The sequence below is a fragment of the Acinonyx jubatus genome, chromosome C2 (genome assembly GCF_027475565.1).
Source record: "Acinonyx jubatus isolate Ajub_Pintada_27869175 chromosome C2, VMU_Ajub_asm_v1.0, whole genome shotgun sequence".
Classification (NCBI taxonomy): domain Eukaryota; kingdom Metazoa; phylum Chordata; class Mammalia; order Carnivora; family Felidae; genus Acinonyx; species Acinonyx jubatus.
The window spans coordinates 120,959,327-120,983,797 of NC_069384.1; the positions used below are offsets into that span (position 1 = coordinate 120,959,327).

The window sequence follows — 24,471 nt, forward strand, 5'->3', positions numbered from 1 at the left end:
TAAGCCAGCGTTGTCCATATTGGTACTCATTCAACCAAATTTCCTTGAGCGAGGTGCAAAAGGCCAAGGTCACGTGGTTGCTGAGGTGAGCGACTGCTTACCTCTGACGGGGTAAGCGCCATCTCTGATGTAACCCTGTATGCCTGGCGCCTAGCACAAACCCGGAACAGCACACGCTCAGGAGAAGTGTATTCAATCAAGAGAATCTGCTCTAGGGCTAGTCAACGACAGCAACCATGTCTTATCTGCCTCTGCATAGAACATTCCAGAATAGGTTTTAAATTCGTTCAGCCAGCATTTTCTGAGACCCACTCATTCCCCAAATATTGCACATGTCCTTTAGTGAACACATGACTGAGTTTCTGTTGGGCAGACAACACCGAGTGCAACTTCTGGGTCCAGTTTAGGAGAAACTGCCGAGCAGTTTCCCAAAATGGCTGTACCAGTCTACATTCCCACCAGCAGTCCACAAGAGTTCCGGTCTCTCCACATTCCTGCCAAATCTTGGTATCGTTTTTCTTTCCTTTTTCATTCGGGTGGATGTTCAGTAGAGCTCGTTGTGGATCTGTCTTGCACTTCCCCGATATCTAATAAAGTTGAGCACCTTTGCATGTGCTTACTGGCCATTTGGAGAATTTCTATGGAGTGCTTTTTTGGGTCTTTTGGAGGGCCAGGAGTTTTGTCTGCTTTGCTCACTGTGTATCCTCCGGGTCCAGAACAATGCCTGCCACAAGTAGGCACTCACAGGAAGGATTTGTTAAATAAATGTGCAAATCCACTTACTTCTACTATCATTTCCTTAATAGTTTTAAGTCAATTCGCTTTTACTTAAATTAAGTGACTTAGGAAGGTAATTGTATGTCATTCCATAGCTCTGAAATCATGGTTGTAATGTGCAAGTTCCACTTTTTTCTGTTACAAGTTAAAATAAATGGGCAACGTTTAATTTTTTAAAAATTCATGTATGTGTTTTGAAAGATCTCCCCCTTCATATCACTGGTGATATACGAGTACATCCCAAATCAAATAAATGGATTCCTGTGAAACATTCAAGTGCCCATTATATGCTGGCTGTGGCTAGCTCTCCTGTATGCCAGCAGTATGCAAGCTACGCCCGCAGACCCGGCACAAGGGGGAAACGGGTAGTCGGACAATGTGCCCGGGCCAGGTGGCAGTGCTGCGGCCTTTGTGATGTCTTTAGAAGGACTGCCGAGGTGAGGTGACCGAGTGGACAAGAGGCTGGAGGGGTGCCAGATTGGCGAGACGCACAGAGACGTGGGAAGACAAATTAACACTTGACTCCAGTTGTGATATAAAGTCTGGTTTTTTTCAATATTTTAAGAGGCCAATTGTGCTTTACCCCACAGATAAAAAGCTTTAAGTGTGTGAGGGACAAATGACTTGCAGGGGGACAAGACTGCTAAAATCTTATTAAATGAGCAGACTTTACATGTCCGGCCCCTCTCTCTCTAGATAAGCTGCTTGTAGATGACGTGTAGAAACAGAGCGAAATGAGGAAGGCTCCTGGCTTCTTTGGTTGGCCACGTGGGAGCCTGCACCGGACGTCACGGCCAGCCAGGCTGGCCTGTGGCAGCTTTGCAAGGTGCGGGGTCTGTCGTGTGGTGACTGAGCTGATGGTGCTGCCGATGCTCAGCCCACAACACTGCTTGATGAACAGGCTGCCCACAACCTAAAGGTAGGAAGTCACAGAATCCTGCCCTCAAAAGCTGGCCACCTGCTGGGAACACTGACCTAGGGGGTGTACCACAATAAGAACTGGGCCTGGGCAAATGGCAGCGGGGATGACAGCCTTCTCTGTGGCTCAACCTCGGTGTTCTGGAATGGAAATCAGTGGGATGCCCCTAGTCTGAGTGCTGAATGATTCCTCAGGGTTGCCTATTAGCTGCCGCTTCTGGGGATGAGCGTCTAACACCCAGGCACCGAGGGGCATTTGTGTTCAGTTCTGTCTCCAGTAGGAAGGGATCCTTCCTTCATACGGAGATGTAGCCACCCCTCGCATCTCCATGGAACTGGAGGGGGGGGTGCATAGACACAGAGTCACTGGTATGGAGCCCATGCAGTCCACAGAGCAGATGCCATGGCTGCCATGCTTGCTCGCTTCTGTCAGTGTGCTGGGCTGAGCAGCAGAAGGAAACAAGGTCTTGAAGAGAGACTTAAAATTTTAGTGTTTTGAGACTGCGCTGAGTCAAGCCTTAAGCCAAGGGAGAACCTTTGTAATGGGAGCAAGGATCTCAAAGGTTCTGGAGCTTTGAAGCCTTGAGAGCCTGTGATGCCCAGAGAAGGCTCTAGTCAGACTCTCAGAGCCACTCTACTGGACGCTTGGGGAAGGCTTCTCTCCAGCTCCTTAATGCAGACAGCTTGGAGGCAGAGCTACGCTAGGTGCGATGTGCTGTGTTAGCCATGTTTAATCCTCCCAACCCTGTGAGGGAAGTGCTATTTTACCCTGGCTTTACAGGTAGGGGAACTGAGGCACAGTGAACTTAGTTGCCTTCCCCGAGGCCATACAACCTTGGTAGGTCTGGGATTCAAACCCAGGAAATCAGGTTCCAAAATCTATGCACTTAACAACTAAGCCAGGCTCCCACTCATGGCCAAGTACACCAGAGGGGAATGGCTCCTTATTTCCAGAAAGTTCTGAATCCTAGAAACCTCTAGGACAGATTCAAACTGGCTAAGCCAAGACTGATCTCTAGTGGGGGCCAAAAAGGTAAAAATGAGGATAATAATTAAACAATGCAATTTATTATCACCTAGCATGAATTAGGTGCTCTATGCATGTATCTAATGCTTATTAACCCACTTTACAGATGAGGATGGGAAGACTTGGAGGAGTTGAGTCACGTCCCTGAGTTCCCACTGCTGGAGGGTAGCCATGATGAGATGTGAACTCGAAGTTTTCGGCTTAAAGCCCATGCTCTCGCTTCTACATACTTTCTTCTGCCCTCATGAAGCTTTCTATTTTCCCCAAGTATTACCACATGTACGGCCTTCCTTCTTCTCCCATGGGCATGTGAATATAAAGGCTTGTTTGTCACTGAGGAAAGGGACTGCTGGCCTCAGGATGCCCCACCGCCCCCACCCCTGCAAGCCCGAGCCAATTTACACTTGGCCGTTAGCATCCCCACCATATTGGGTATTCTCATTAAAAGCAACTTGGCCGTTTGACTTGGGTAAAAATGAATTAAAAATCTGTGTAATTTATAAATTTATCATGTGCGTTTTCTGTTGCTAACCCCTTTAACTCCAGGCCTGGGCTGTCTGCTCCCACAGACTAACTACCTCTATCTGTCAGGGACACACTGCCTCCCTGGAAAAAGAGCGCAGATTTGGTTGCATCTTCAACTCTTCTGTTTACCGGCCACTTGGCCAGGGGTGAGTTGTTTTTAACCACTGCTCAAAGCCACAGCTGCCTTACACCTGACGAATGGGGCCGTGGTGCCTGGCAGGAGTTAACTGAGACACGGGGGCCTTGGAAGCTGTGGAAAGTAAACAGCAAGGTGCCAGGCCTGTGAGCGGTTCCCCCACCTGCTGCCCCAACCAGCCCGACGGTGCCTGGGACGCCCTGAGTCCTCAGATGGGCCAGTGTATGGTAGGTGTCCTTTCTGGGTGCCTTGTTCACATCAAGGCTTCTGCTGCTGCCCAGGATGGTTAGGCCACCCTTCCCTGCCAGCCCTGATCACAGTATTTGAATTACCTCTGTCTTCCATGAAACACTAAACTCCTTCAGGGTCAGGATCAGCTCCTGCCCCACTCATCACCCTGGCACCTGACAAAGGCTGCAACACACAGTGGCCCTCAACACACGCTGCTTCCTTTTACATGACTTCTTACGATAACGTAAATCAAGATGCAGGCGGCCACGCAAAAAAAGTGTAGAACGGAATGAACTATTAGAGAGTGAGCTACTTTTCCAGCCACCCAGATGCCCTGCTTGTGTCCACACCCCCATGACCCACCCATCCCAACCACCCTCCTGCCCCAAGCAAGGCCCACTCTCCTGACCTTTACAGCCTCTCTATAGTTTGACCACTCAGATCTGTGCCTCTGCACATTCTAGTTTTTTCCCATTAAAAAAACTAGCTTGTTCCATTTCTTTTTTTTAATTTACAGATTCCTCCTTGATTGCTTTCTTTTCCTTACAATTTAATTGTCAAAAAGCCCAGGACATCTGACCTACAGAGTTACCCTATCTGGATTTTGTTAATTGCATACTCACATGCAGTTTAAAAAGTAGCTCCTGCAAATAGGCAATTGGATCCAGGCTCAGAATATTCATTTTCAACCCTAAACTTGGAATTAGCTATTTCTTCAAGAAATCCTGGTTTCTTTTAGTACAAATGATATTTTAAGACCACAGTGTGGATAATCAGAGCAGAGACCTGTCATAGTTCTGTTCACCACTATATGTCCAGTTCCCACCATGCCAGTGCCTGGTATGGCATAGTAAAGAAAGAAAAGAAAAGAAAAGAAAAGAACAGAAAAGAAAGAAAAAAAGAAAGAAAGGAAGGAAGGAAAGAGAGAGAGAGGGAGGGAGAGAGGGAGGGAGGGAGTGAGGGAGAGAGGCTGTAAGGGAGGGAAGAAGGAAGGAAGGAAGGAAGGAAGGAAGGAAGGAAGGAAGGAAGAAAGAAGGAAGGAAAGAAAGAAGGAAGGAAGGAAAGAAAGAAAGAGAGAGAGAGAGAAAGAAAGAAAGAAAGAAAGAAAGAGAGAAAGAAGGGAGAGAAAGGAAAGAAGGAAGAAGAGAGAGAAAGGAAAGAAGGAAGAAAGAAGGAGAGAGAGGAAGGAAGGAAGGAAACAAGGAAGGGGGGAGAGAGAGGAAGGAAAGAAGGAGGGAAGGAAGGAAGGAAGAAAGGAAGGAAGGAAGGTAAGGAAGGAAGGGAATGAAGAAAGGAAGGAAAAAGTCTGTCTGCCTATGTATCTATCCATCTATCCATCTATCCATCCATCCATCCATCCATCCATCCACCATGCATGCATATGTGTGATAGTGCCTATGCATTATGATAGTGCTGGCCCCCCCAAAACATATTTCCATGGGTCACATGTTCTGCTGCTACTCCCTCACTAACCTCGCTTGACGCTGACCATATCAGGTAATCCCTGCAACCACCCCAAACTGTTTATAATAATCCTCATTTCACAGATGAGGAAACTGAGGCTCAGAGACGTAAAGTGATGCATTCAAGGTCACATAGATAATAGGGGGCAGAGCTGAGCTGCAAACTCAGGTCCGAGAGACTCCAAAGCCTGCATGTCTTTCATGGCTCCTCGATGAATATGTGCTCTTGGAATGTAAATGTGTTCACTTTAAAATTTGATCTTGATCGAGATTTGCTGACGAATGACTGAGTGAATGAATACCTGACTTCATGGGGCAGAATGTAGACACAGCCCAGTTCTGCCCTCTGCTCCACTATCAAGTGCTTCTTTCCTTCTTCTTCTTCTTTTTTTTTCTTTTTTGGTTCCTACTCTGACATATTTTTGCTAGGTGGCAGAGGGATATTTTCAGTATTCTGGAATAAACCTGAAGGTATATTTTTTCTCTTGGCTTATGAGGCTCATTTTATTCATATGTTTACAGATGCAAAAGTGGGCAGAGGGTATAATAATTCTTCCAGTAACTCAAGTCTCAGTTCACATTTGGGCCCTGATTGAGGGCTCACTTTTTATTTGAGTCTAAAAAATAGGTAGAAGACTCTCTTTTTGCTTTGAGCCCACATAACTAAAGTTTTTTGTCCCCTTGCATTTGTGATTGTAATTAACCATCTGACAGAGTTGTGTCCAATGGAAAGATATGTAGTCCTTTTAACAGGAGTAGACCTCACTATAAGACTGACACCGAGCTCTTGGTTTCCAGGGCAGCCTAAACAGGACAATGGCTCTGTGGTATCTAACATTTCATGTCCTTTCCAGAAGCAGGTGCTAGATTTTGCTATTGGGAGAGCAAAGAGCTCTCTTCTCATGGGAAGCTACCACCTACTTGCCAAAGAGTAGAAGCCGTGTGGATCCATGGGGTCAATGCAAGGGTGACTCTACCACTGTCCTCTGTCTTCATGTCAGACCCTGGAGCCAAGGCAGTGTGGGAAAGAATCACAACTCATCCCTACTGATAAAGAGGGGGGGACACCAAACTATGTTTTGTACCTGTAAGTAGCCTAGGAGATCATAAGGAAAGTTGACTGGAAAACCTTCATTGGGCTGTTCTGAGAAGCTGGTTTGGTTCAACTCTTGAAGGTAAAATGGCCAAAAGGCCTAGAGGTGAGAGATGAGGAGTCAAGGGAATGCCAAATAAATATGGACACTGTTGGTGCAAATGAGAGATAATTTCTGAGATCTTTGTGGCTATCCCAATGCACAGGATAGTTGTAATTTCCCTCTTAACCTCTAATTTATGGCTAAAATCATTACTTTTGCAGAACTTATCACTGTATTTACTTCCATGACAAGCATGAACAATTTGAACGAAGAGTGATATTTCTGTTTAAAAAGGGAAAGAAGGATACTTACTCCATCAGAGGGAGGCTGATTATACAGATGATGCACACAGGCCTGTAGCTTCCTAGGGTCTTAGGTATACACTGTTTTAAAATGTCCCCAAGATTTGTTTGAATCAGGTATGGCAAGACACACAGACACAGAAGTGACTGTCATGAAGGAGGAAGGTTTTTGGTTTTTGTTTTTGTTTTTGGGATGTTGATTTATTTTTGAGAGAGAGAGTGAGTGGGGAAGGGGCAGAGAAAGAGAGAGAATCCCAAGCAGGAGACTGATGCAGGGCTTGAACTCATGAACCATGAGATTGTGACCTGAGCTGAAATCAAGAGTCAGACGCTTAACTGACTGAGCCACCCAGGCACCCCAAGGATGAGGGTTTTATATTCACCGATCCCTAGAAACTGGAGGCACCACACCATGCAGGGCTACATGGGGAATCACTGGGGTTGGTCGAGAGGCAGAGGGAGTAAGAAGAACTGTGGGCAGGTGGCTTTATTATGGTTTTTTTTGGAAGGAATGGGTGATGCTGTAAGCAAGCTGAACAGGTTTAGGGCTGGATGGTCTGAATAATTTCAGTGGGTATCCCTAGATGTCCAGTACTTGGCCCTCGGATGATTTAGGGCAGGTGGATAGTGTCCTGGTCTGAAGGAGTCCAATAAAAGGAGGCAGATGGACGGACGGACTCAGGATTGGTTGGTTTGGATATCAAAGGCACGATACTGCAAGGGGAAGTCCCTCTCTGGGTCCATGAGGCCCCAAGATGTCAAAGCATCAAAATACAGGAAAAAAAAAAAAGATCTGATACGCACAGAGACAAAGTTGATGCCTTTGCTTGCAGCCCCAAGAGCAGCAAATTCCTCCTTTCTTTCTATCCCTGCACCCCTAAGTCACTGTCCACATCCCTCAAATTTAATACCTGTTGGTTTTCTTGCCTACTTTGAAACCTAAACCTCAGACGTTTCTCTCTAGGCCCTCTAGAACCCGGTTTCATGGCAAAAAGCACTTCCACATTCTGAAATATTATGTCCAATTCCAATTCACGGTTGGGAGGTCAGATTGGGTCCTCCTTCGTCATTCATGCCAACTCTCGAGCACTCACCTTGAGCACTGTCTAGAAATTCCAGATTCAAGTGTTCTATTCCTTGTGCGTCATCTGCCAATAAAAGGTCTTTGCCATCGTGATACCTTTGCCCATTGTTTTTGAAGGGGGCATCTACTTTAAGAAATGTTCATCTTGAGCTTGTACTTTTTTCCTGAGTATCCCTTTAACTTCCCTAGCCTAAAAGTAGGCCTTCTTTCATATGCATCTTTAGCTTATCAGAATACTTAGTTAACACTCCACATACAATGTGAGAACCTTGGTGCATTAGAACTCCACCCTTACATCTGCATATATTATCATATGTTTTACATCTACATGTGTTATATGCCCTCAATACACTGTTATAATTATTGAATTAGAAGTCATGGCCATTTAAAGAAATCCAGAAGGAAGAAAAAATAGTCTTTCATACTTAACCACATACTTGCCATTTCTAATGCTCTTCTTTTCCTCTTATAGGTCTGTTTCCCCATCTGACACCATTTCCCTTCGCTCTTAAAAAGACTTCCTTTGTCATCCTGTTTCCTTTTGGTCTCCATCATTTCCAGTAAAATTTCAACTGCTTTCATATTGTTGTTCTCCCATATATAATGTTTTTTCTCTTTTTCTGTGGATGCTTTCAAGATGTTCTCTTTTCGTTTTTGAACAGGCTGAGAATGCTATGATTAAGTGTGGTTTTCTTTATACTTGTTCAGTTGGAGCTTGCTTATCTTATTCAATCTTTAAGATGATGTTTTATTTTATTTTTCTTAATGTTTATTTATTTGAGAGAGAGAGAGAGAGAGAGAGAGAGAGAGGGACTGGGGGTGGGGCAGAGAGAGAGATGGGGTGGTGCAAAGAGGATCTGAAGTGGATTCTGTGCTGACAGCAGAGAGCCCAACGCGGGCTCGAACTCACAAACCATGAGATCATGACCTGAGTTCAAGACAGACACTTAATCAACTAAGCCACCCAGGTGCCCCTAAGATGATGTTTTATACAAAATTTGGAAACATTTTTTTGCCGTCAGTTCTTCAATGAATTCTTAAAAAAATTTTTTTAATGTTTATTTATTTTTGACAGAGAGAGAGACACACACAACACGAGCAGGGAAGGGGCAGAGAGAGAGGGAGACACAGAATGCGAAGCAGGCTTCAGGCTCTGAGCTGTCAACACAGAGCCCAACGCGGGGCTCAAACTCACAGACCGCGAGATCATGACCTGAATTCAACTGAATGAGCCACCCAGGAGCCCCTAATTAATTCTTTTTTTAAAAAATATAATTTTTTGTCAAATTGGCTAACATATAGTTAGCACATAAAGTGTGCTCTTGGTTTTTGGGGTAGATCTCCGTGGTTCATTGTTTACATACAACACCCTGTGCTCATCCCAACAAGTGCCCTCTTCAATGCCTATCACCCATTTCCCTCTGCCAACTCCCATCCACCCTCAGTTTGTTCTCTGTATTTAAGTCTCTTGTGGTTTGCCTCCCTTTCTCTCTGTTTGTAACTATTTTCCCCCTTCCCTTCCCCCATGGTCTTCTGTTAAGTTTCTCAAGATCCACATATGAGTGAAAACATACAGTATCTTTCTCTGAATGACCTATTTCACTCAGCATAATACCTTTCAGTTCCATCCACATTGCTGCAAATGGCATGATTTCATTCTTTTTCATTGCCAAGTAGTATTCCATTGTATATATAAACCACATCTTCTTTATCCATTTGTCAGTTGATGGACATTTAGGCTCTTTCCATAATTTGGCTATTGTTGAAAGTGCTGCTATAAACATTGGGGTACAAGTACCCCTATGAATCAGCACTCCTGTATCCTTTGGATAAATCCCTAGTAGTGCTATTGCTGGGTCATAGGATAGTTCTATTTTTAATTTTTTGAGGAACCTCCACACTCTTTTCCAGAGTGGCTGCATCAGTTAGCATTCCCACCAACAGTGCAAGAGGGTTCCCGCTTCTCCACACCCTTGCCAGCATCTGTAGTTTACTGAGTTGTTTGTTTTAGCCACTCTGACCAGTGTGAGGTGGTATCTCAGTGTGGTTTTGATTTGTATTTCCCTGATGATGAATGACGTTGAGCATCTTTTCATGTGTCTGTTAGCCATCTGGATGTCTTCTTTGGAAAAGGGTGTATTCATGTCTTCTGCCCATTTCTCCACCAAAAGACTTCTAGAGCTGTTACATGAATTCAGCGAAGTCACAGGGTACAAAATCAATGTACAGAAGTCGGTTGCATTTTTATACACAATAATGAAGCTACAGAAAGAGAAATAAAGAAACTGATCCCGTTTACAATTGCACCAAGAACCATAAAATACCTAGGAATAAACCTAACTAAAGATGTAAAAGATCTCTATGCTGAAAACTATAGAAAACTTATGAAGGAAATTGAATAAGACACAGAGAAACGGAAAAACATTCCATGCTCATGGATTGGAAGAATAAATATTGTTAAAATGTCAATACTACCCAAAGCAATCTACACATTCAAAGTAATCCCAATCAAAATTGCACCAGCATTCTTCCCAAAGCTAGAACAAACAACCCTAAAATTTGTATGGAACCACAAAAGACCCTGAATAGCCAAAATAACATTGAAGAAGAAAACCAGAGTGGGAGGCATCACAATCCCAGACTTTAGCCTCTACTACAAAGCTGTAATCAGCAAGACAGTATGGTATTGGCACAAAAACAGACACATTGACCAGTGGACTAGAATAGAGAACCCAGAATTGGACCCACCAATGTATGGCCAACTAATCTTTGACAAAGCAGGAAAGAATATCCAATGGAAAAAAGACACTCTCTTTAGCAAATGGTGCTGGGAGAACTGGACAGCAACGTTCAGAAGAATGAAACGAGACCACTTTCTTACACCATTCACAAAAATAAACTCAAAATGCATGAAAAACCTAAATGTGAAACAGGAAATCATCGAAACCCTAGAGGAGAACGCAGGCAACAACTTCTTTGACCTTAGCAGCAGCAATTTCTTACTTGACATATCTCGAAAGGCAAGGGAATTAAAAGCAAAAATGAACTACTGAGACCTCATCAAGATAAAAAGCTTCTGCACTGCAAAGGAAACAACAAAACTAAAAGGCAACCGACAGAATGGGAAAAGATATTTGCAAATGACATGTAGGGTAAAGGGTTAGTATCCAAAATCTATAAGGAATTTACCAAACTCAACACCCAAAAAAACAAGTAATCCAGTGAAGAAATGGGCAGAAGAAATTAACACTTTTCAATTAATTCTTTTATGCCCCATTCATTCACTCTTGTTCTTGAGTTCTTTTTAAACTTTCCTCTCCTCTCTTCTCCTCTCTTCTCTTCCCTCTCTCTTTGGCTCAAGATTTTAAGAAATCTTTCTCCCTTCATTTTTCTTCATATTGGACAATTTCTTTTGATCTCCCTTCCAGTTCACTGACTCTTTCTTCTTCTATCTCCAGTCTGCAAAGCCCACCCTTTCACTTTAAATTTTGTATTTTCCACCATAGATTTTACATTTATGTAGTTTTCATTTCTTTGCTGAGATTCTGTTCACTCATTATGACAATCTTTAAAGTTTTTAAACACATTGAAAATAGTTGCTTTTAGGTTATTTTCTGATAATTCCTACATCTGCATCATTTCAGGGTCTGTTTCTCTTGAACAATTTCACTCTGGACCTTTGGCCACATTTTTGTGTTTCCTCACATGTCTAATAATTTATATTTCATCCTGGGAACTGTGCATTATACATTGCAGAAACTCTGGATCCTGCTATATTTCTCTGAGGTTATTGATTTTTGTTAAATTACTGAATCATCACCTTGCACCTGTAGAGTTGGTCTTATACTATATATGAGTATGTTTGTTTGGGTTTACCCTTCATTCTGAGCCAGTCCCTTAATCCCGGCATATAATCTTTATTCATGTCTCTTCTGGTATTTCACCCAGAGTTTTCTAGGTGTTTTCCTGGCCCTTCAAACTTGGAGGGATTTTAAAATAAGTCTCCTTTGCAGTAGGCAGTAGCTAAAATCTCTACTCAATTTTTGGTCTTTCTTGCTGTTGCTTTTCACTGGTTTCTTGAAGGCTCCCCTGTGTGTACACAGTTCAGGGTCATCCAAAGATTTAAGGGATTTGAAGGAAGATTATATTCTGATTTTGGGATTTCTTCTTACATGTCCCTCCTTTCTGGTATTAAGCCTGTATTAGAACTCTTTAGAGACAAGACAGTGTCAATATCACCCTATTATCTCAGAATGGGCCATTTTTCAATTCCTATTTTTAATATTTTTATTGAGGTATGATTTACATATCACAAAATTCATTCATTTAAGTGTATAATTCAATGATTTTAATAAATTTATAGAGTTGGGCAATGATCATAAAAATCTGGTTTTAGAACATTTCCATAATTCAAAGATATCTGTGTCCATTTGCAGTTGATTCCTGCTCTCACCCAAGCCCTAGGAAACCACTGATAGTCTATCTACAAAATTGCCTTTTATTGATATTTTATGTAAATGAGGTCATGCAATATATAGTCCTTGTTGTCTAGTTTTTGACATAGCACAATATTTTTGAAATTCATCCACATTGTATGAACAAATAGTTTGTCCCTTTTTATTGTTGAATACAATTCCATGTACAGATATACAATAGGTTATTTATTCATTCACCTTTTAAAGGACATACTGGGTTTTTTTTCTTTTTCTGGCAGCCTTTTTTCAATGTCACTCAGGTGATATATAGCCAAACTGATGCTTATAGGTCCATGGACTAGTGTTTGGGAACCACAGATAAGGACTCATTTTTTTAAATTTAATAAGCATGTATTGAACACATATTTGTAGGAGACACTGTGTTAAAGATTAAAGGTGTAAGTAAGAATGGTATCCCAGTGTAGTGGAGGAAATGAATTAACAAACAAATAAGTGTAATACGGTATGAAAAATGCAGTGACAAAATTCTGGGGCCCCCATGGAAGTAAGGTCAATTGTCTATGGGGGAGGGAGTTACAGGAAAGTCTTTATCAAAGATGTGAGCCCTGAGTTCAGTATGGAGAGATAAATAGGTAATTGTCCATAGTGGAAATGACTTGCTTGTCTATGACATACTCTGTTTTATTTTTCAGAGCCGTGCTGACAGGTGCATGCATAGTGTGGTTCAGTCTGACTGTGCCTGGGGGTTGTCTGAAGGAAACTCTTCCTGTGAGTTTCTGCTGAGGCAGAAAGATGGATAAATCCAGTGGAGACTCAGAGGAAACCCAGTTCTGCCAAGCTATGTAAATACTTCTCACCTAGGTCAACATCTAATGGAAAAGAACATGGAGTTTTGGAGAATGGTAGACTTGGTCCAACACCTTAAGCAAATTATTTCATCTTTCATAGCCTCATTTCAGTATCTATAAAATTGAGACAAGAAATCACTTCAAAAGTGACTGTGCAGTTTAGACTTCATGTGTGAACATCAATGAGCTCAGATATTGGCCTCTTATAAAAACGCTAGTTTCCTCTCTTTCCCTCACATGTAATATGTCACTGGCTAACAGTTGAACCTAAAGCCAGAATGAGTTAATGCAATTGCAAGGCTTATTTGTCTTTAGACATCCATTTCATTGCCTCAAGAAAGCTACCATCTTCTAAGTAACCAAGGGATGCAGTAGCTGTTTCATAATGAGGCCTTGCTTCCTTCTAAATAGGCACTGATTGTCAAGGTGATGGAGGAGGTTCATTATTTAAGGCATAATTAAAGGGCCCTTCCTTTAGCTAACTAATGAGCAGTAAGTGTAGCAATATTTGCATGTTTAGACATTAAAGATGGAAACAGATGACCCTCGGGATTGGGAGAAAGCAGGGAAGGTAGAGCTGATTCATCTCCCTGCTGGGCCTCCAGGGTTATTGCTGTGCAAGACTTCCTTGGAAGAGGGCTCCCCATGAGACGTCAGCTCCATTGGCTACTCTTGCTTTATGGGATGAGCCGCACTCACCACTGGGCCTCAGGAGCAAGCTGATCTTTATTTTACTTTAAACGATGCTAAATCATGATTCTTCCTAAGCCGAGCTTGGAATGTGCTCCTAGATGGACACCCACACCCTGTTCTGAACACTTCGGTCTTAGCGTGGATATCGGTTCATTCTTGTCTTCTTGTGTGGCCACTAAAGTTGTAAACCCTTCCAAGTCAACAATGGTGTTTTTTTGCTCTCTTGAAGTATGTGTGTTTTAAGGTTCTATTTAAGGTTCTTCCATTTATTAGGTAAGAGATTTATTATCTAAGAGATTAGATAAGATGCTATGTCTCCCATTCTTCATCCTTAACCTGGGTGTTATGCCTAAGCTGCAAGATTTTTGTTAGAATTAAAAGAAAGCCCCTGGCACAAGTAAGAACCGAATTACTGCTGGTTCCGATTCTCTTCTCACTACCCGGGGACTTCACTTCTCTTAAAGGAGGGCTTAGCATTAGAATTTGCCATTTTATATTAGCATTCAGCTTTGTCAATTTCTTATCTTTCCATAGTGTGGGAGCGACAGAGAAAAATATCTTTCCTCTAATGAATGTAGACATTTGCGTTTGATGCCAAGGAGAAGTCTCCCTCCCCTCCCACTGACACCAATACCTGAAGCAGCCTGGAAAGACAGGAGCAAAGCACAGCCAGGGTAGTGACCGAGTTCATGCTGCTTTCCGGTGGGACCACCCCGAGGCCCAAGCATCTTAATTTATTATTGAAAAGGTGATTTGATTTACTAGGCATTTTTAATTGTGTTGACGTTCATTTCCTTCTTTTTTAACAACACAGTGAGAGACACTGACTTTAAATATGTATTATGGGATGTCTACTGAAAAAAATGCATCCATTGCCTCTGGGCAGATGTACAGGCTAGAACACAAATAATCATTGCATGGGAGTGAAAGGAATTGATGAGCAGGTGCTCATGGGGGAACAGAGATCAGAGAGGAGCCAGGTCTGGCAGCTAAGGGAGGAATGTATAGAATAGTTAGCATCTCTGACTTGTTTAAACTTAACAGTTGTATAGCCTTCCGCCTCCAGCCCGGGTGAGAAAGTGGGGGAAGCCAGTGAGATTGTGGCAGAGGAGAGAATGACATTCCTGCAGCTCTGGATTCAGCAAGAGTTGGGGTTCTCCCTTTGCACAGGATGTTCAGAAGGAAAAGTAAAGAAAACCTTTTGGGTAATAATGGGAATCCAAGAGAGCCCTGAGAAGTCAGCCCTTCCAGCAAATGGCTCAGAACATATTGATCAATAAGCCTCTGAAAACCCTCAGCGAGTTTGTGGACACTACGTCTATAGTAAGACACAAATGGAATGATCTGCTTGTCATCAGATCTCACTGTTGGTTATGGATACAATCCGCTCACTAACATTTGACAATGCTAATCTGCACTTCACTAACCTCTCTTCCTCCCTTTTGTTCACTTCATTCTGGTCTCTTGGTAACTTCCTCTGTTTGGTCCCAGTTCTGCCTCCGAAACTCTGCAGACAGGCCTTTCTTCCCAGAGATAATAGCAGGCGCTGTTTGCTCACTTCCCTCTATAGATCACACACTTTACCTGTGCTGCATGGGTGTGGAGAGCAGAGAGTTCATTTAGGAGGTGGCTCCAGGGAGGAAGAAAGAAGACGCGTGGAGAGTGAGTCAGGGAAGGGGGAACGCCAGAACAATGGGGCAAAGTCAAGGTGGGTGCTGTGGCTGTGGGGGGCTTGCTACCCCTGGGACTTCTGATGAGAGTGCAGGTGGCTGCCCACCGGTGCTCCCTACCTTCAGGCCTGGCTGCGCCTGTGCCCTGGGGCCAGGGGTACTCTACCGGGGCTGCTTGTGGACTGTGCTCCCTGGAGCCAAGAGGCTCCTCTTGCCTTGGAGCAAGCCCTCAGGCAGAAAACTGAAAGGCACGGTGGGGGCAGTGTGAGCTTGAGGGGGACCTTCCAGTGAAGCAAGTGACTGTGCCTCAGGGGCAGGACAGGTATTTTCTAGAGAATCTCATTTGTGTATCAGCTTTGTCAACTTTCAGCTTCCGGGTGAGCCTCTGTCAAGAGACGGAGGATTTTCCAGGTTTGCTTTAGCATTTCCAGAACAAAGCTTGGAGAACTCAGTGTTTCTTCCCTGAAGGCAGAGAAAGGTAGTTTCCACTTATAATGGCTGGGGAGGCAGCCGCCGATACCTTAAGCTAGAGGGAGAATATGGTCTAGAGCAGGAGGAAAGGCTAAATCTGCTCCCTGGGGATCCTTCACAGGAGGCTGGCAGGAAGCGGGCCGGTGGGGAGTGAGGGGCAGGTGGTCAATGAGGGGCATCAGGACAGGACCTCTTCCTCCCTACCTCTCAGGGCCACACTTTCCGAGAGGATAGAGGCGCCACACTCAGGGGGTGCTCTCTGGGTCTGCCTGGAGAGCTTGGCCCAGGGTCACCTCAATAAGCTGTGCGGAGGTGGGGGGGGGGGGTTGCTGCACCTATGAGCCTGGGCAGCTCTGGGCCTCCCCAAGGCTCACGAGAGATGTATCAGTTTCCCATTGCTGCTAGAACAAATTACCAGCAACCTGGTAACATAAATTTATTATCTTACAGTTTTGGAGGTCAGAGGTCTGAAAGGAGTTTCAGTGCGCTAAAATCAAGATACTGGCCAGGCTGCATATATTTCTTCTGGAGACCTTAGTGCGAATCTGTTTCTTTCTCCCTCTTTTTTTTTTTTTTTTTGAGCTCAGAGAGGCTGCCATATTCCTTGGCTCAAGGCCTCACATCACTCTGATCTGTGTTTCCTTTGTCACTTCTTTGACGCTAACCTTCCTGCCTCCCCGTGTGATTGCATTAGATGCACCTGGACAATCCTTCTAGTTTAGGATCTTTAATCACATGTGTAGAGACTCTTGTCATGGGAGTTAACATACTCACAGGTTTGAGGGATTAGGGGGTGCATATCTTGGGAAGCCATTATTCTGTCTATCACAAGTGGTCAACAGGGGAGCCGAGGAGCCCAGCTGAGGTGTAGTGGCACGGGGTGGTCAGGGCCAGCAGTGCAGCAGGGACCCGGGTCAGCCTGAAGGGCTGCCAAGAAAGGGAGTGCTGGTGGAGGGAACAAGGCTCAGGCGATGGGCTAGCATGGCGGCTGCCTGCATGTCGCACCCTCTGTAAAGAAAACTGAACACATGCACTAACTGTGTCAGAAGTCACCTTTCCAGAGAGCAGACAAGCCAATCTCTGCATAGTCCTGAACCGAGAGGTCTGAGTGTCCGACGTGGGTCTGAGGACCCTGTTCTGCCATGACCACGAAGCCATGGAAGTCAGTTCTCCCCAGAGATCTATTAGATGGGAAGAGGCAGGGAGAGGGCCTCTGAGAGAAGGGCTTTGCCTGGGCCCTTAGGTATTAGAGAGAGAAAGAGAAGGGAGAGTAGTTGTGACCCTCCCCACATCCTATTTCATTCAGAACAACCCTGCAAAGTTGGCATCTTAGAAAAAGTCATTTGGGATTCTGCCTACAAGAGAGAAAAAAAAGAGGTTCTGGACATTCTTCCCACTCTGTTTAGGACACATGTTCCTAAAGGAATGTAGGTGTCACTGGAGGCCAGTTTGGGGGTGGGCGCTGCATTAGAGAGAACATGGCTGATGCAGCCGAGAATCTGTCTTAGGTGGAGGAACCAGAGTGCTGACAAAGCCCCATTATTCTGCTCTTTAAGAGGACTGGTCTGGCCTGGACGAACCATTCTCCAATTAACTCCTTGGCACTTGGCTGTAATAATGATCGAACTAAGCCATTTGACTCCCGGTGTGGCTGGAGGAGCCGATGCGGGCAGCCTGACCGCCTCGTTCTGACATTCATCCTCAGTAGGAATGAAGGATTTATTCACTTGTAGCTTCCTGCTGGAGCTTCAGAATTCCATGAGAGTAGAAAGGATCTGACCAGCAGAAGCTTCAGCCCAAGACATTTGAGAGCATTTGGCTCCAATCCTGGCCCTGGCATCTGTTTCTGGAAAGACCTGGGCCTGTGCCTTACTGTCTCCTTTGTGTAGGTGGAAGCGAGACCACCACCACCGCCGCCACCACCAGGGGCCTGGGTCTAGGGCACCTGCCCCACTCACCCCTGCCCTTTCCCCCAGGTGTCGGAGGGTAGGCTCCCCCGCCCTCACCACTGGAAGCCCCTTGCTCTTCTTGGAGGGAGGGGCCGGTGCTAGGAGAGCAGGAGGGGCTTACAAAGAACAGGTGGGCCTCACTTAGGAAGACGCAAACGTCTCAAATAGATGTGCTATGGTGTGGTTTCCCTGCATGAGAATATTCTTTTGTTGGTCTCAAACCCGTGACCGGGGTATAAAAGGTACACTGCAGAACATTTGTGGGGTCTGATGATGAATGGTTTTAAGTGAGAAGATACTAAAAATTGGGAGATTTTACATAAAAATCGGATTCTAACTTCTGAACAGTCGGAAAGGCAGCACCAGGCCTAGATTCTTACATGGCCGGGAGCTGTGTGTGTGATGGCTGAATCTTCAATGAGGCCCCGCCTCCACCCAGCCAAGCATTTTCAGTCATTCTCCTCACCCCCAATTACGAGAGTTCAGGGCCTCTGCAGGAGAATGCTCTCTAGGGCCTGTACACTGGGCAGGGCCGTGAGCTCCCTGAGGTCAGGGCTGTGTCCTCCTCTCTCTCTCTGGTGCCTGTTACAAGTTCTGGCACAGGGACAGCAATGGCCAATGGGATGAATCTCACTTCTGCGTCTTGTGTTCAGGGTGATTTTTCAGAGACACACTTTTTTTTTTTTTTTTCCCTTGTATGAGCTGGGGGCACCTGGCCTCTTGCTGGTCGATTGAGGCTGTGACTCAAGCTGTGTCTTCCAATAAATGGAACACGCTGTAAAACATCAGCAGGTTTCCCTCCAAGCACCAAGAAGTCCAAGGGGAAGATCATTAGAATTTGTGACAATGAGTCAACCACATCCAAATAATATTAGAGCCGGGAGGGGCTGCAAATGAATAAACCTTTCCTGTGTGAGCTGGCAGCTGGGCGTTCTCTGCTCTTGTCTGGGTTTGCACATGACTAGCTGCAGGCTTGAGGGATTTGCATTAGCAGATCGTAAGTAAAAATCCCATTAAAATGACATTCTCCTCATCGTTAGGATCCCTTTAGTGAGGCACACTGGATTGCCAGGGACATTTCCTGGAGCTACCTGATAATGGACTTACCTGGCAGTCTGTCCACCCTGGCGAAGGCTTTCTGAGGTGTGGGGCAAAGGGGCTGGGCTTCTGGAAACACACAGCTCCCCTGTGGTAACTGCCTCCCTCCCTGGGCACACTCCTGAAACGCTATGTGCGTACCAGGCCCCGGTTTCAATGCCCATGAGCAACATCGGTCAAGTGCTTAACCTCCTGGCCTGGCTATGGAGGCGGGAGGGAGGAGACCCTGGTTCTAATGCAGCCCCCGTCGCTGGCCCTATTGAACGACCTGGCCTGAGCTATATCGACTTAAATTTGATACATTTTATGAATGTCATACTAGCATTATTCACATTTACCCATCCCTAAATTCTACTTGAATAATAAAATTCTTGTAGCCCATTCTTTGGGGAATAAAGTACCAACTCAGTAACAGGATATAAAAAGCCTCTTGGGATTTGATTGACACCCGCTCCTCTAAACATGGGTCCTAATATCTGCCAAACTATTCCCCTCCCTCCCCATCCCTATGGCCTGCCACTCCGGAAGCCTACAGTCTCCTGAAGATGGATGTCCTGCTCATCTCCCTTCCATCTTGGCTGCCTGGCTCTACACCTCCAAGCCCTCCGCACTCCATTCAGATAACGTCCCCTCTCAGGGGCTCTTCCAGGCCCCTATTCCCAGGTCTACGTCAGGTGTCTCCAGAACGGGTTCCCGCAGACTCCCCCGACCTGGCCCCTGCCCTCTGCCCCAACATGTATTGCATAGGATTGTAAAACGTTTCTGTGCTAGTTTGCTCATGACAGTGGACCCTTCTAGAGAGCAGGGTCTTCTGTTCTAGCAGCTGATCCCTGGTACCCAGCACAGAGCCTGGCACATAGTTTGTGTTCAGAATAAACTGTTGAATAAAGAAAGAAATGAAGCCCCATTAGCCATGAGAACATTTATTGTGCTTCTGGGATCCCCAAGGTGGGCCAGGAATCTGAATACATATAATACATATATAATACATATAAACTTTCTGGCCCAAACCAGAAAGTTCTGCAATAATTACAGAGCCATTGGTGGCAAATCCATTTAAACCTTTGAAATTAGATATCAACATAAAAGTGGAACAACACTGAAATCCACAGAGTAAAAAATGGCAAAATTTTAGAATTTAAAATGCTCCATAAAGTGAATAAAAAGATCAGTTCATCATCAGGAGCTTTAAAAAAAAATCCCTGGATTTGTCTTCTCTCTTTCCCTCTCTCCCTCCCTCATGTCATCTCTCCCTTCTTTGGATCTTGACATCCCTTCGTTGTTATGCAAACATTTACTGGGCACCAATGGTGTGCTCAGGGCTATCGTATGCACTGAGGAGCTGGAGAGAGTACCACACAGGACTGCCCTCTAGGAGCTCAGGGCAAAGGGAGAAGAAAGCAGGATAAATGGGTTACCAGGGTACAGTAAGCACTGCGATTGCATGCTGCATGGAATCTGGGGAGCACTGGGGAGAGGGAAACCCCTCGGGGTGGAGGGGGACCCAGGGTGGCTTCCTGGGACAGGAGACGTAATCAAGTATGTACATTCTGAACACCAAGTGATTTACATCCAAGAAACTTCTGGTAAGGTTCTGTCTACACAGAGAGCTGAATAAGGGAGAGAGGGGTCTGGGGCTTCGTCTGTGTGTACCACTGGATTGCTACTATGAGTGTGGTTGAGGTTTCCTATATCCTACCCACTGTGGCTCCCTTCAAAGGGAGGGCAACAGTTCCGATGAGCTGGGGCTTGTGATAAATATTTTTAATGTTTAGTTTTGAGACAGAGGGAGAGAGAGCACGAGCGGGGGAGGGGCAGAGAGAGAGGGAGACACAGAATCCGAAACAGGCTCCAGGCTCTGAGCAGTCAGCACAGAGCCCGATGCGGGGCTCGAACTCACGGACCGCGAGATCATGACCCCAGCCGAAGTCGGACGCTTAACCGACTGAGCCACCCAGGCGCCCCAATGTTAATTTCTTTAGTAAAGAATGCCATAAAAAATAAGAATGCTATGGACTGAATTGTGTCCCCCCAAAATTCATAGACTGAAGCACTGCTCCCTAGTGTGACTGTATTTAGAGACAAGGCCTTTAGCAGGTGGTCAAGGTTAAAGGAGTTCATAAGGGCGGGGCCTTAATCTCACAGGGCCTCATAAGAAGAGGAAAAGGTATCCCAGCGTGCGAGCTCTCTCGCATTCTCTCTCTCTGTCTGCCATGTGAGGACAAAGTGACAAGGTGGCTGTCTACAGGCCGGGAAGAGGGCCGTCACTAGGGAGCTGAATCAGCTGGCACCTTGGTCTTGTACTTCCCAGTCTCCAGAACTGTGAGAAATAATTATCTGTTGTTCAAGGCCCTGGTCTGTGATACTTTGCGATGGCAGCCCCTTGACTGCCTTGACTAAGACAAGGAAGAAGACAAGGCTTAATCAAAGGGAAGGTTTGACGGTTTCAAGAGTTTCATCAAGACTATAAATATTTTGCATCTCAGGGATAATTCTGATCTCTAAATCAAAAATATTTAAAATTTGAAAATGAGAACATTTTAAATTAGCAAGCTCATCAAGGAAACAGCATAGTGTAATGCAAAGGGCAGGTCCAGGCTGTGGTTTGCTGTGTGACCCTGGGCAGGTCACGAGACCGTGGTCCCCTGCCTTATCTCATCCACTGGGCAGGTGAGAGTGAACTCAGAGGCAGCATGCCTGGTGCAGAGCGGATGCTGGCGAATGGATGGTAGTAAACGGGATCAGAGTAATCTGGAAGGTTTTCCATGAACCTCAGTCCCTCCTTAAATTCACCCCTTTGGGAGCAGATTTCAGAATTCCTGGAGTCATTATTCTGTAGAACCAGAATTCCTTCCTCACCTATTTTTAATTCCAAACCCTGTGACTTCGTTTGCCTGTATCAGTACTTCTCAAACCCATCTGAGAAAACGCTGCAGGGCACCTGTAATTATCCTGGCCAATACAGCAATGTTCTTATTAAAACCCCTAACAATACAGAATTTATTTTAATTCATCTCAATTTGTATTAGGTATTTAAATATATCCCATATAAGCCATATGGCACTTTAGAAGGCAGCTGAGAGGTTGCCGGAAAATCAAATAAGCAACGTCAGGATTTCACAATTTCTGCAATACCCAGAATTCCTAATTCAGAGGAACATATACGAATCCAGATGCCATATTTGCAAAACCCTGGGATCCAGCAGTATGAGATTTACTGGGAATAGATTAGGCAGTTGTCACTGGGCTTCCTAAAACATCTTTCCATCAGCTTGGCGGCCTTGACCTTGTCTCGTTGCCTGGAGTTCCAGCACTGAAGGATTCCCTGAGGTTAATGAATCTATCTTTTAAAGAGCATATGTCTCTGCTTCTATGTGGATGAAAGGGGGCAGCCACCATTCTCCTCTCAATATAAATGACTTCCTTCTGGACTGCTTCCCAGTAGCACTCTCTGAAACCAGCCTTACCTACCTGGGCCTGGGGGCTTACGTAGTACAGGGAGAGTGTCTGGTAGATGCCCGTGAGTAGGGAGAGGATTCTGGAACACTCATCCCTAGACAAGGTGAGGCAGGTAGCACACACCGTGGGTTTTAGGGGAAGGCAGAAGAATGAAGTTCCCAGAAGCACTCAGGATATGGGTGGGGTTCCAGACAGTATGACCGCGGAATGGGCATCATATCATCTGCTTCCTTTAGCAGGACCCGTTCTACAATCCCCTTCCTGTTCTGCTGGCATTCTCCATCTTGATAGTTTAAAACCATTTTTGTTATTATTAAAAAAAATTATTTTATGTTTATTTTTGAGAGAGAGAGAGAGAGAGAGAGAGAGACAGAGCACGAGTGGGGAAGGGGCAGAAAGAGAGGGGGACACAGAATCCAAAGCAGGCTCCCAGCTCTGAGGTGTCAGCACAGAGCCTGATGCAGGGCTCGAACCCACGAACCACGAGATCACAACCTGAGCCGAAGTCGGATGCTTAACCAACTGAGCCACCCAGACGCTGCTAAAACCATTTGTAAAAATCCGCATGTGCCTTCCCCCCAGCCTCCTAACCCAGTTCAAGTCTAAGTGAAGGCTGGCTCCAGGCCTTCTGCCAGACTCTTCCTCAGAGACACAGCCACCCAGAGAAGTGACCGCCCCTTCTGCAATCTCAGCCCTGCACAGTCCTCGGAAACAGACACTTCAAAGCTTTTCACTCAAACGAGACACTTGATTTGTCATTGACAAGTATGACACAGTAGCCCTTGTGATCACAAGTCAGGAAGCTCTGGAGTGAGTCATAGGGTTTTGCACTTCAGAAAGGGACGTGCACTGCTCAGTGTGCTGTGTCACTGTTTACTTCAAGGTCCTCGGGTCCCTTGTTCTCAACCTGTGTCACCAAAAAGCAAGGCTGCACTGTCACCCAAGGGAGATAACAGAGCATCAGAGAGGAGACATGGGCACTTGTAATAGAAAGATGTGTTAGCAGAGATCACAAACTGAGCTTGGACATCAAGAGAACCAGCTTGCCAGGAGCTCAACGTGGAGCAAATGGACAAGATACACGTCGACGGGTCCGCTGACAGGTGCACGGTCCCGCCTGGGAAGTGTGGCCCTCCCACCCCCAGGTGGTCTTGAAGGCAGCAGTTTCTATCGTGACTTTAAGATGCTGTGTGTCTCCCTGAGCTGATTTTTCCCAAACTCAGCAAGTGAGCAGAACTTTGAGGGGCGTCGTGGCTGCTCTCGTCACTGGAGCACACCTACCGCCCCTCCCAATGGGTGAGCTGGGGTGAGGGGTGAGGGGAGCGCCCTACCTGGTCCAGCTTCCAGTGGAACTCTGCGGGGCGGAAGGTGTCGGCCTGGTCGAAGTCCTTGCGCAAGAGGAAGACCAGGCGGCAGTTGTGCACATACAGGGCATAGTGATGCCGGTTCATTTCTGAAAAGCAGAAAGCGATCGGAGTGGTTGCAGAATCGCTGTATCAGTCTCTGCCAGAGGGGTCTTCCCGCTACATCGCTTAGAGCGCCTCAAAGGGGAAAGGGGTGGGTGTTTCGGTTTCCCCATACACAATCAGATCTCATGAATGTTCTAGAACACACATAGTGGAGCTCACTGAAATGGAAAAGGAAGGTGCAAGAAAGTCCACAGCAAAACTGAGGCAGAGAAGCCATCTGGCCTTAGCAACCTGACTTATACTGAGATACCGCATCAGACACAGGATAAAAATTATATAGGCTAACGAGTTTCGTTTATTTTTTATACAAGTACTTCTGGGAGGGCTAAGGGGGCTCTGTGACAGTCACGTCAGCTACCCTGGGCTCCTTTAGCACAGCTGGTGTCTCCTAGAGTGCTGGACTTTTATTTCATTTCATCAGGCTTGACAATGGCGACCACAGATCATGTCTCCTTCTCTACCTGATGGTGTGCAGTTAGGGGGAGCAGCTTCATTTCTGGTTGCTAGGAGGAGGGGGCAGATTGATTTTTCAGCATTAGTCATAGTTCCATGTCTTTCCAAAGCTATGAATAAATACCTCTCTCCCCATACATAGTGGATGGGATATTTTCCTCCACTGATATAAAAGACTTCCTTTTCTGCTTAGGAAATCTCACATCGTGGGTCCCAGCCATGATGTCCTGCAGCCACAAGATGACAGCTATTGGGAGGAGAGGAGCTGTTCTTTGACCAATACTCAAAGAGCTGACATGATATACATGTTAGCATACACAGAAATC

General features: G+C 45.5%; 1 protein-coding gene across 1 annotated transcript in view; it reads right to left on the reverse strand.

Moving 5' to 3' along the window:
* Positions 1-24,471, reverse strand: part of CLSTN2 (calsyntenin 2) — a 603,018-nt gene that overhangs the window by 66,995 nt on the left and 511,552 nt on the right. The window contains exon 8 of the mRNA XM_027061727.2: positions 23,555-23,676. Coding sequence (XP_026917528.1) covers positions 23,555-23,676 — 122 coding nt within the window. The remainder of the gene's footprint in view (positions 1-23,554; positions 23,677-24,471) is intronic.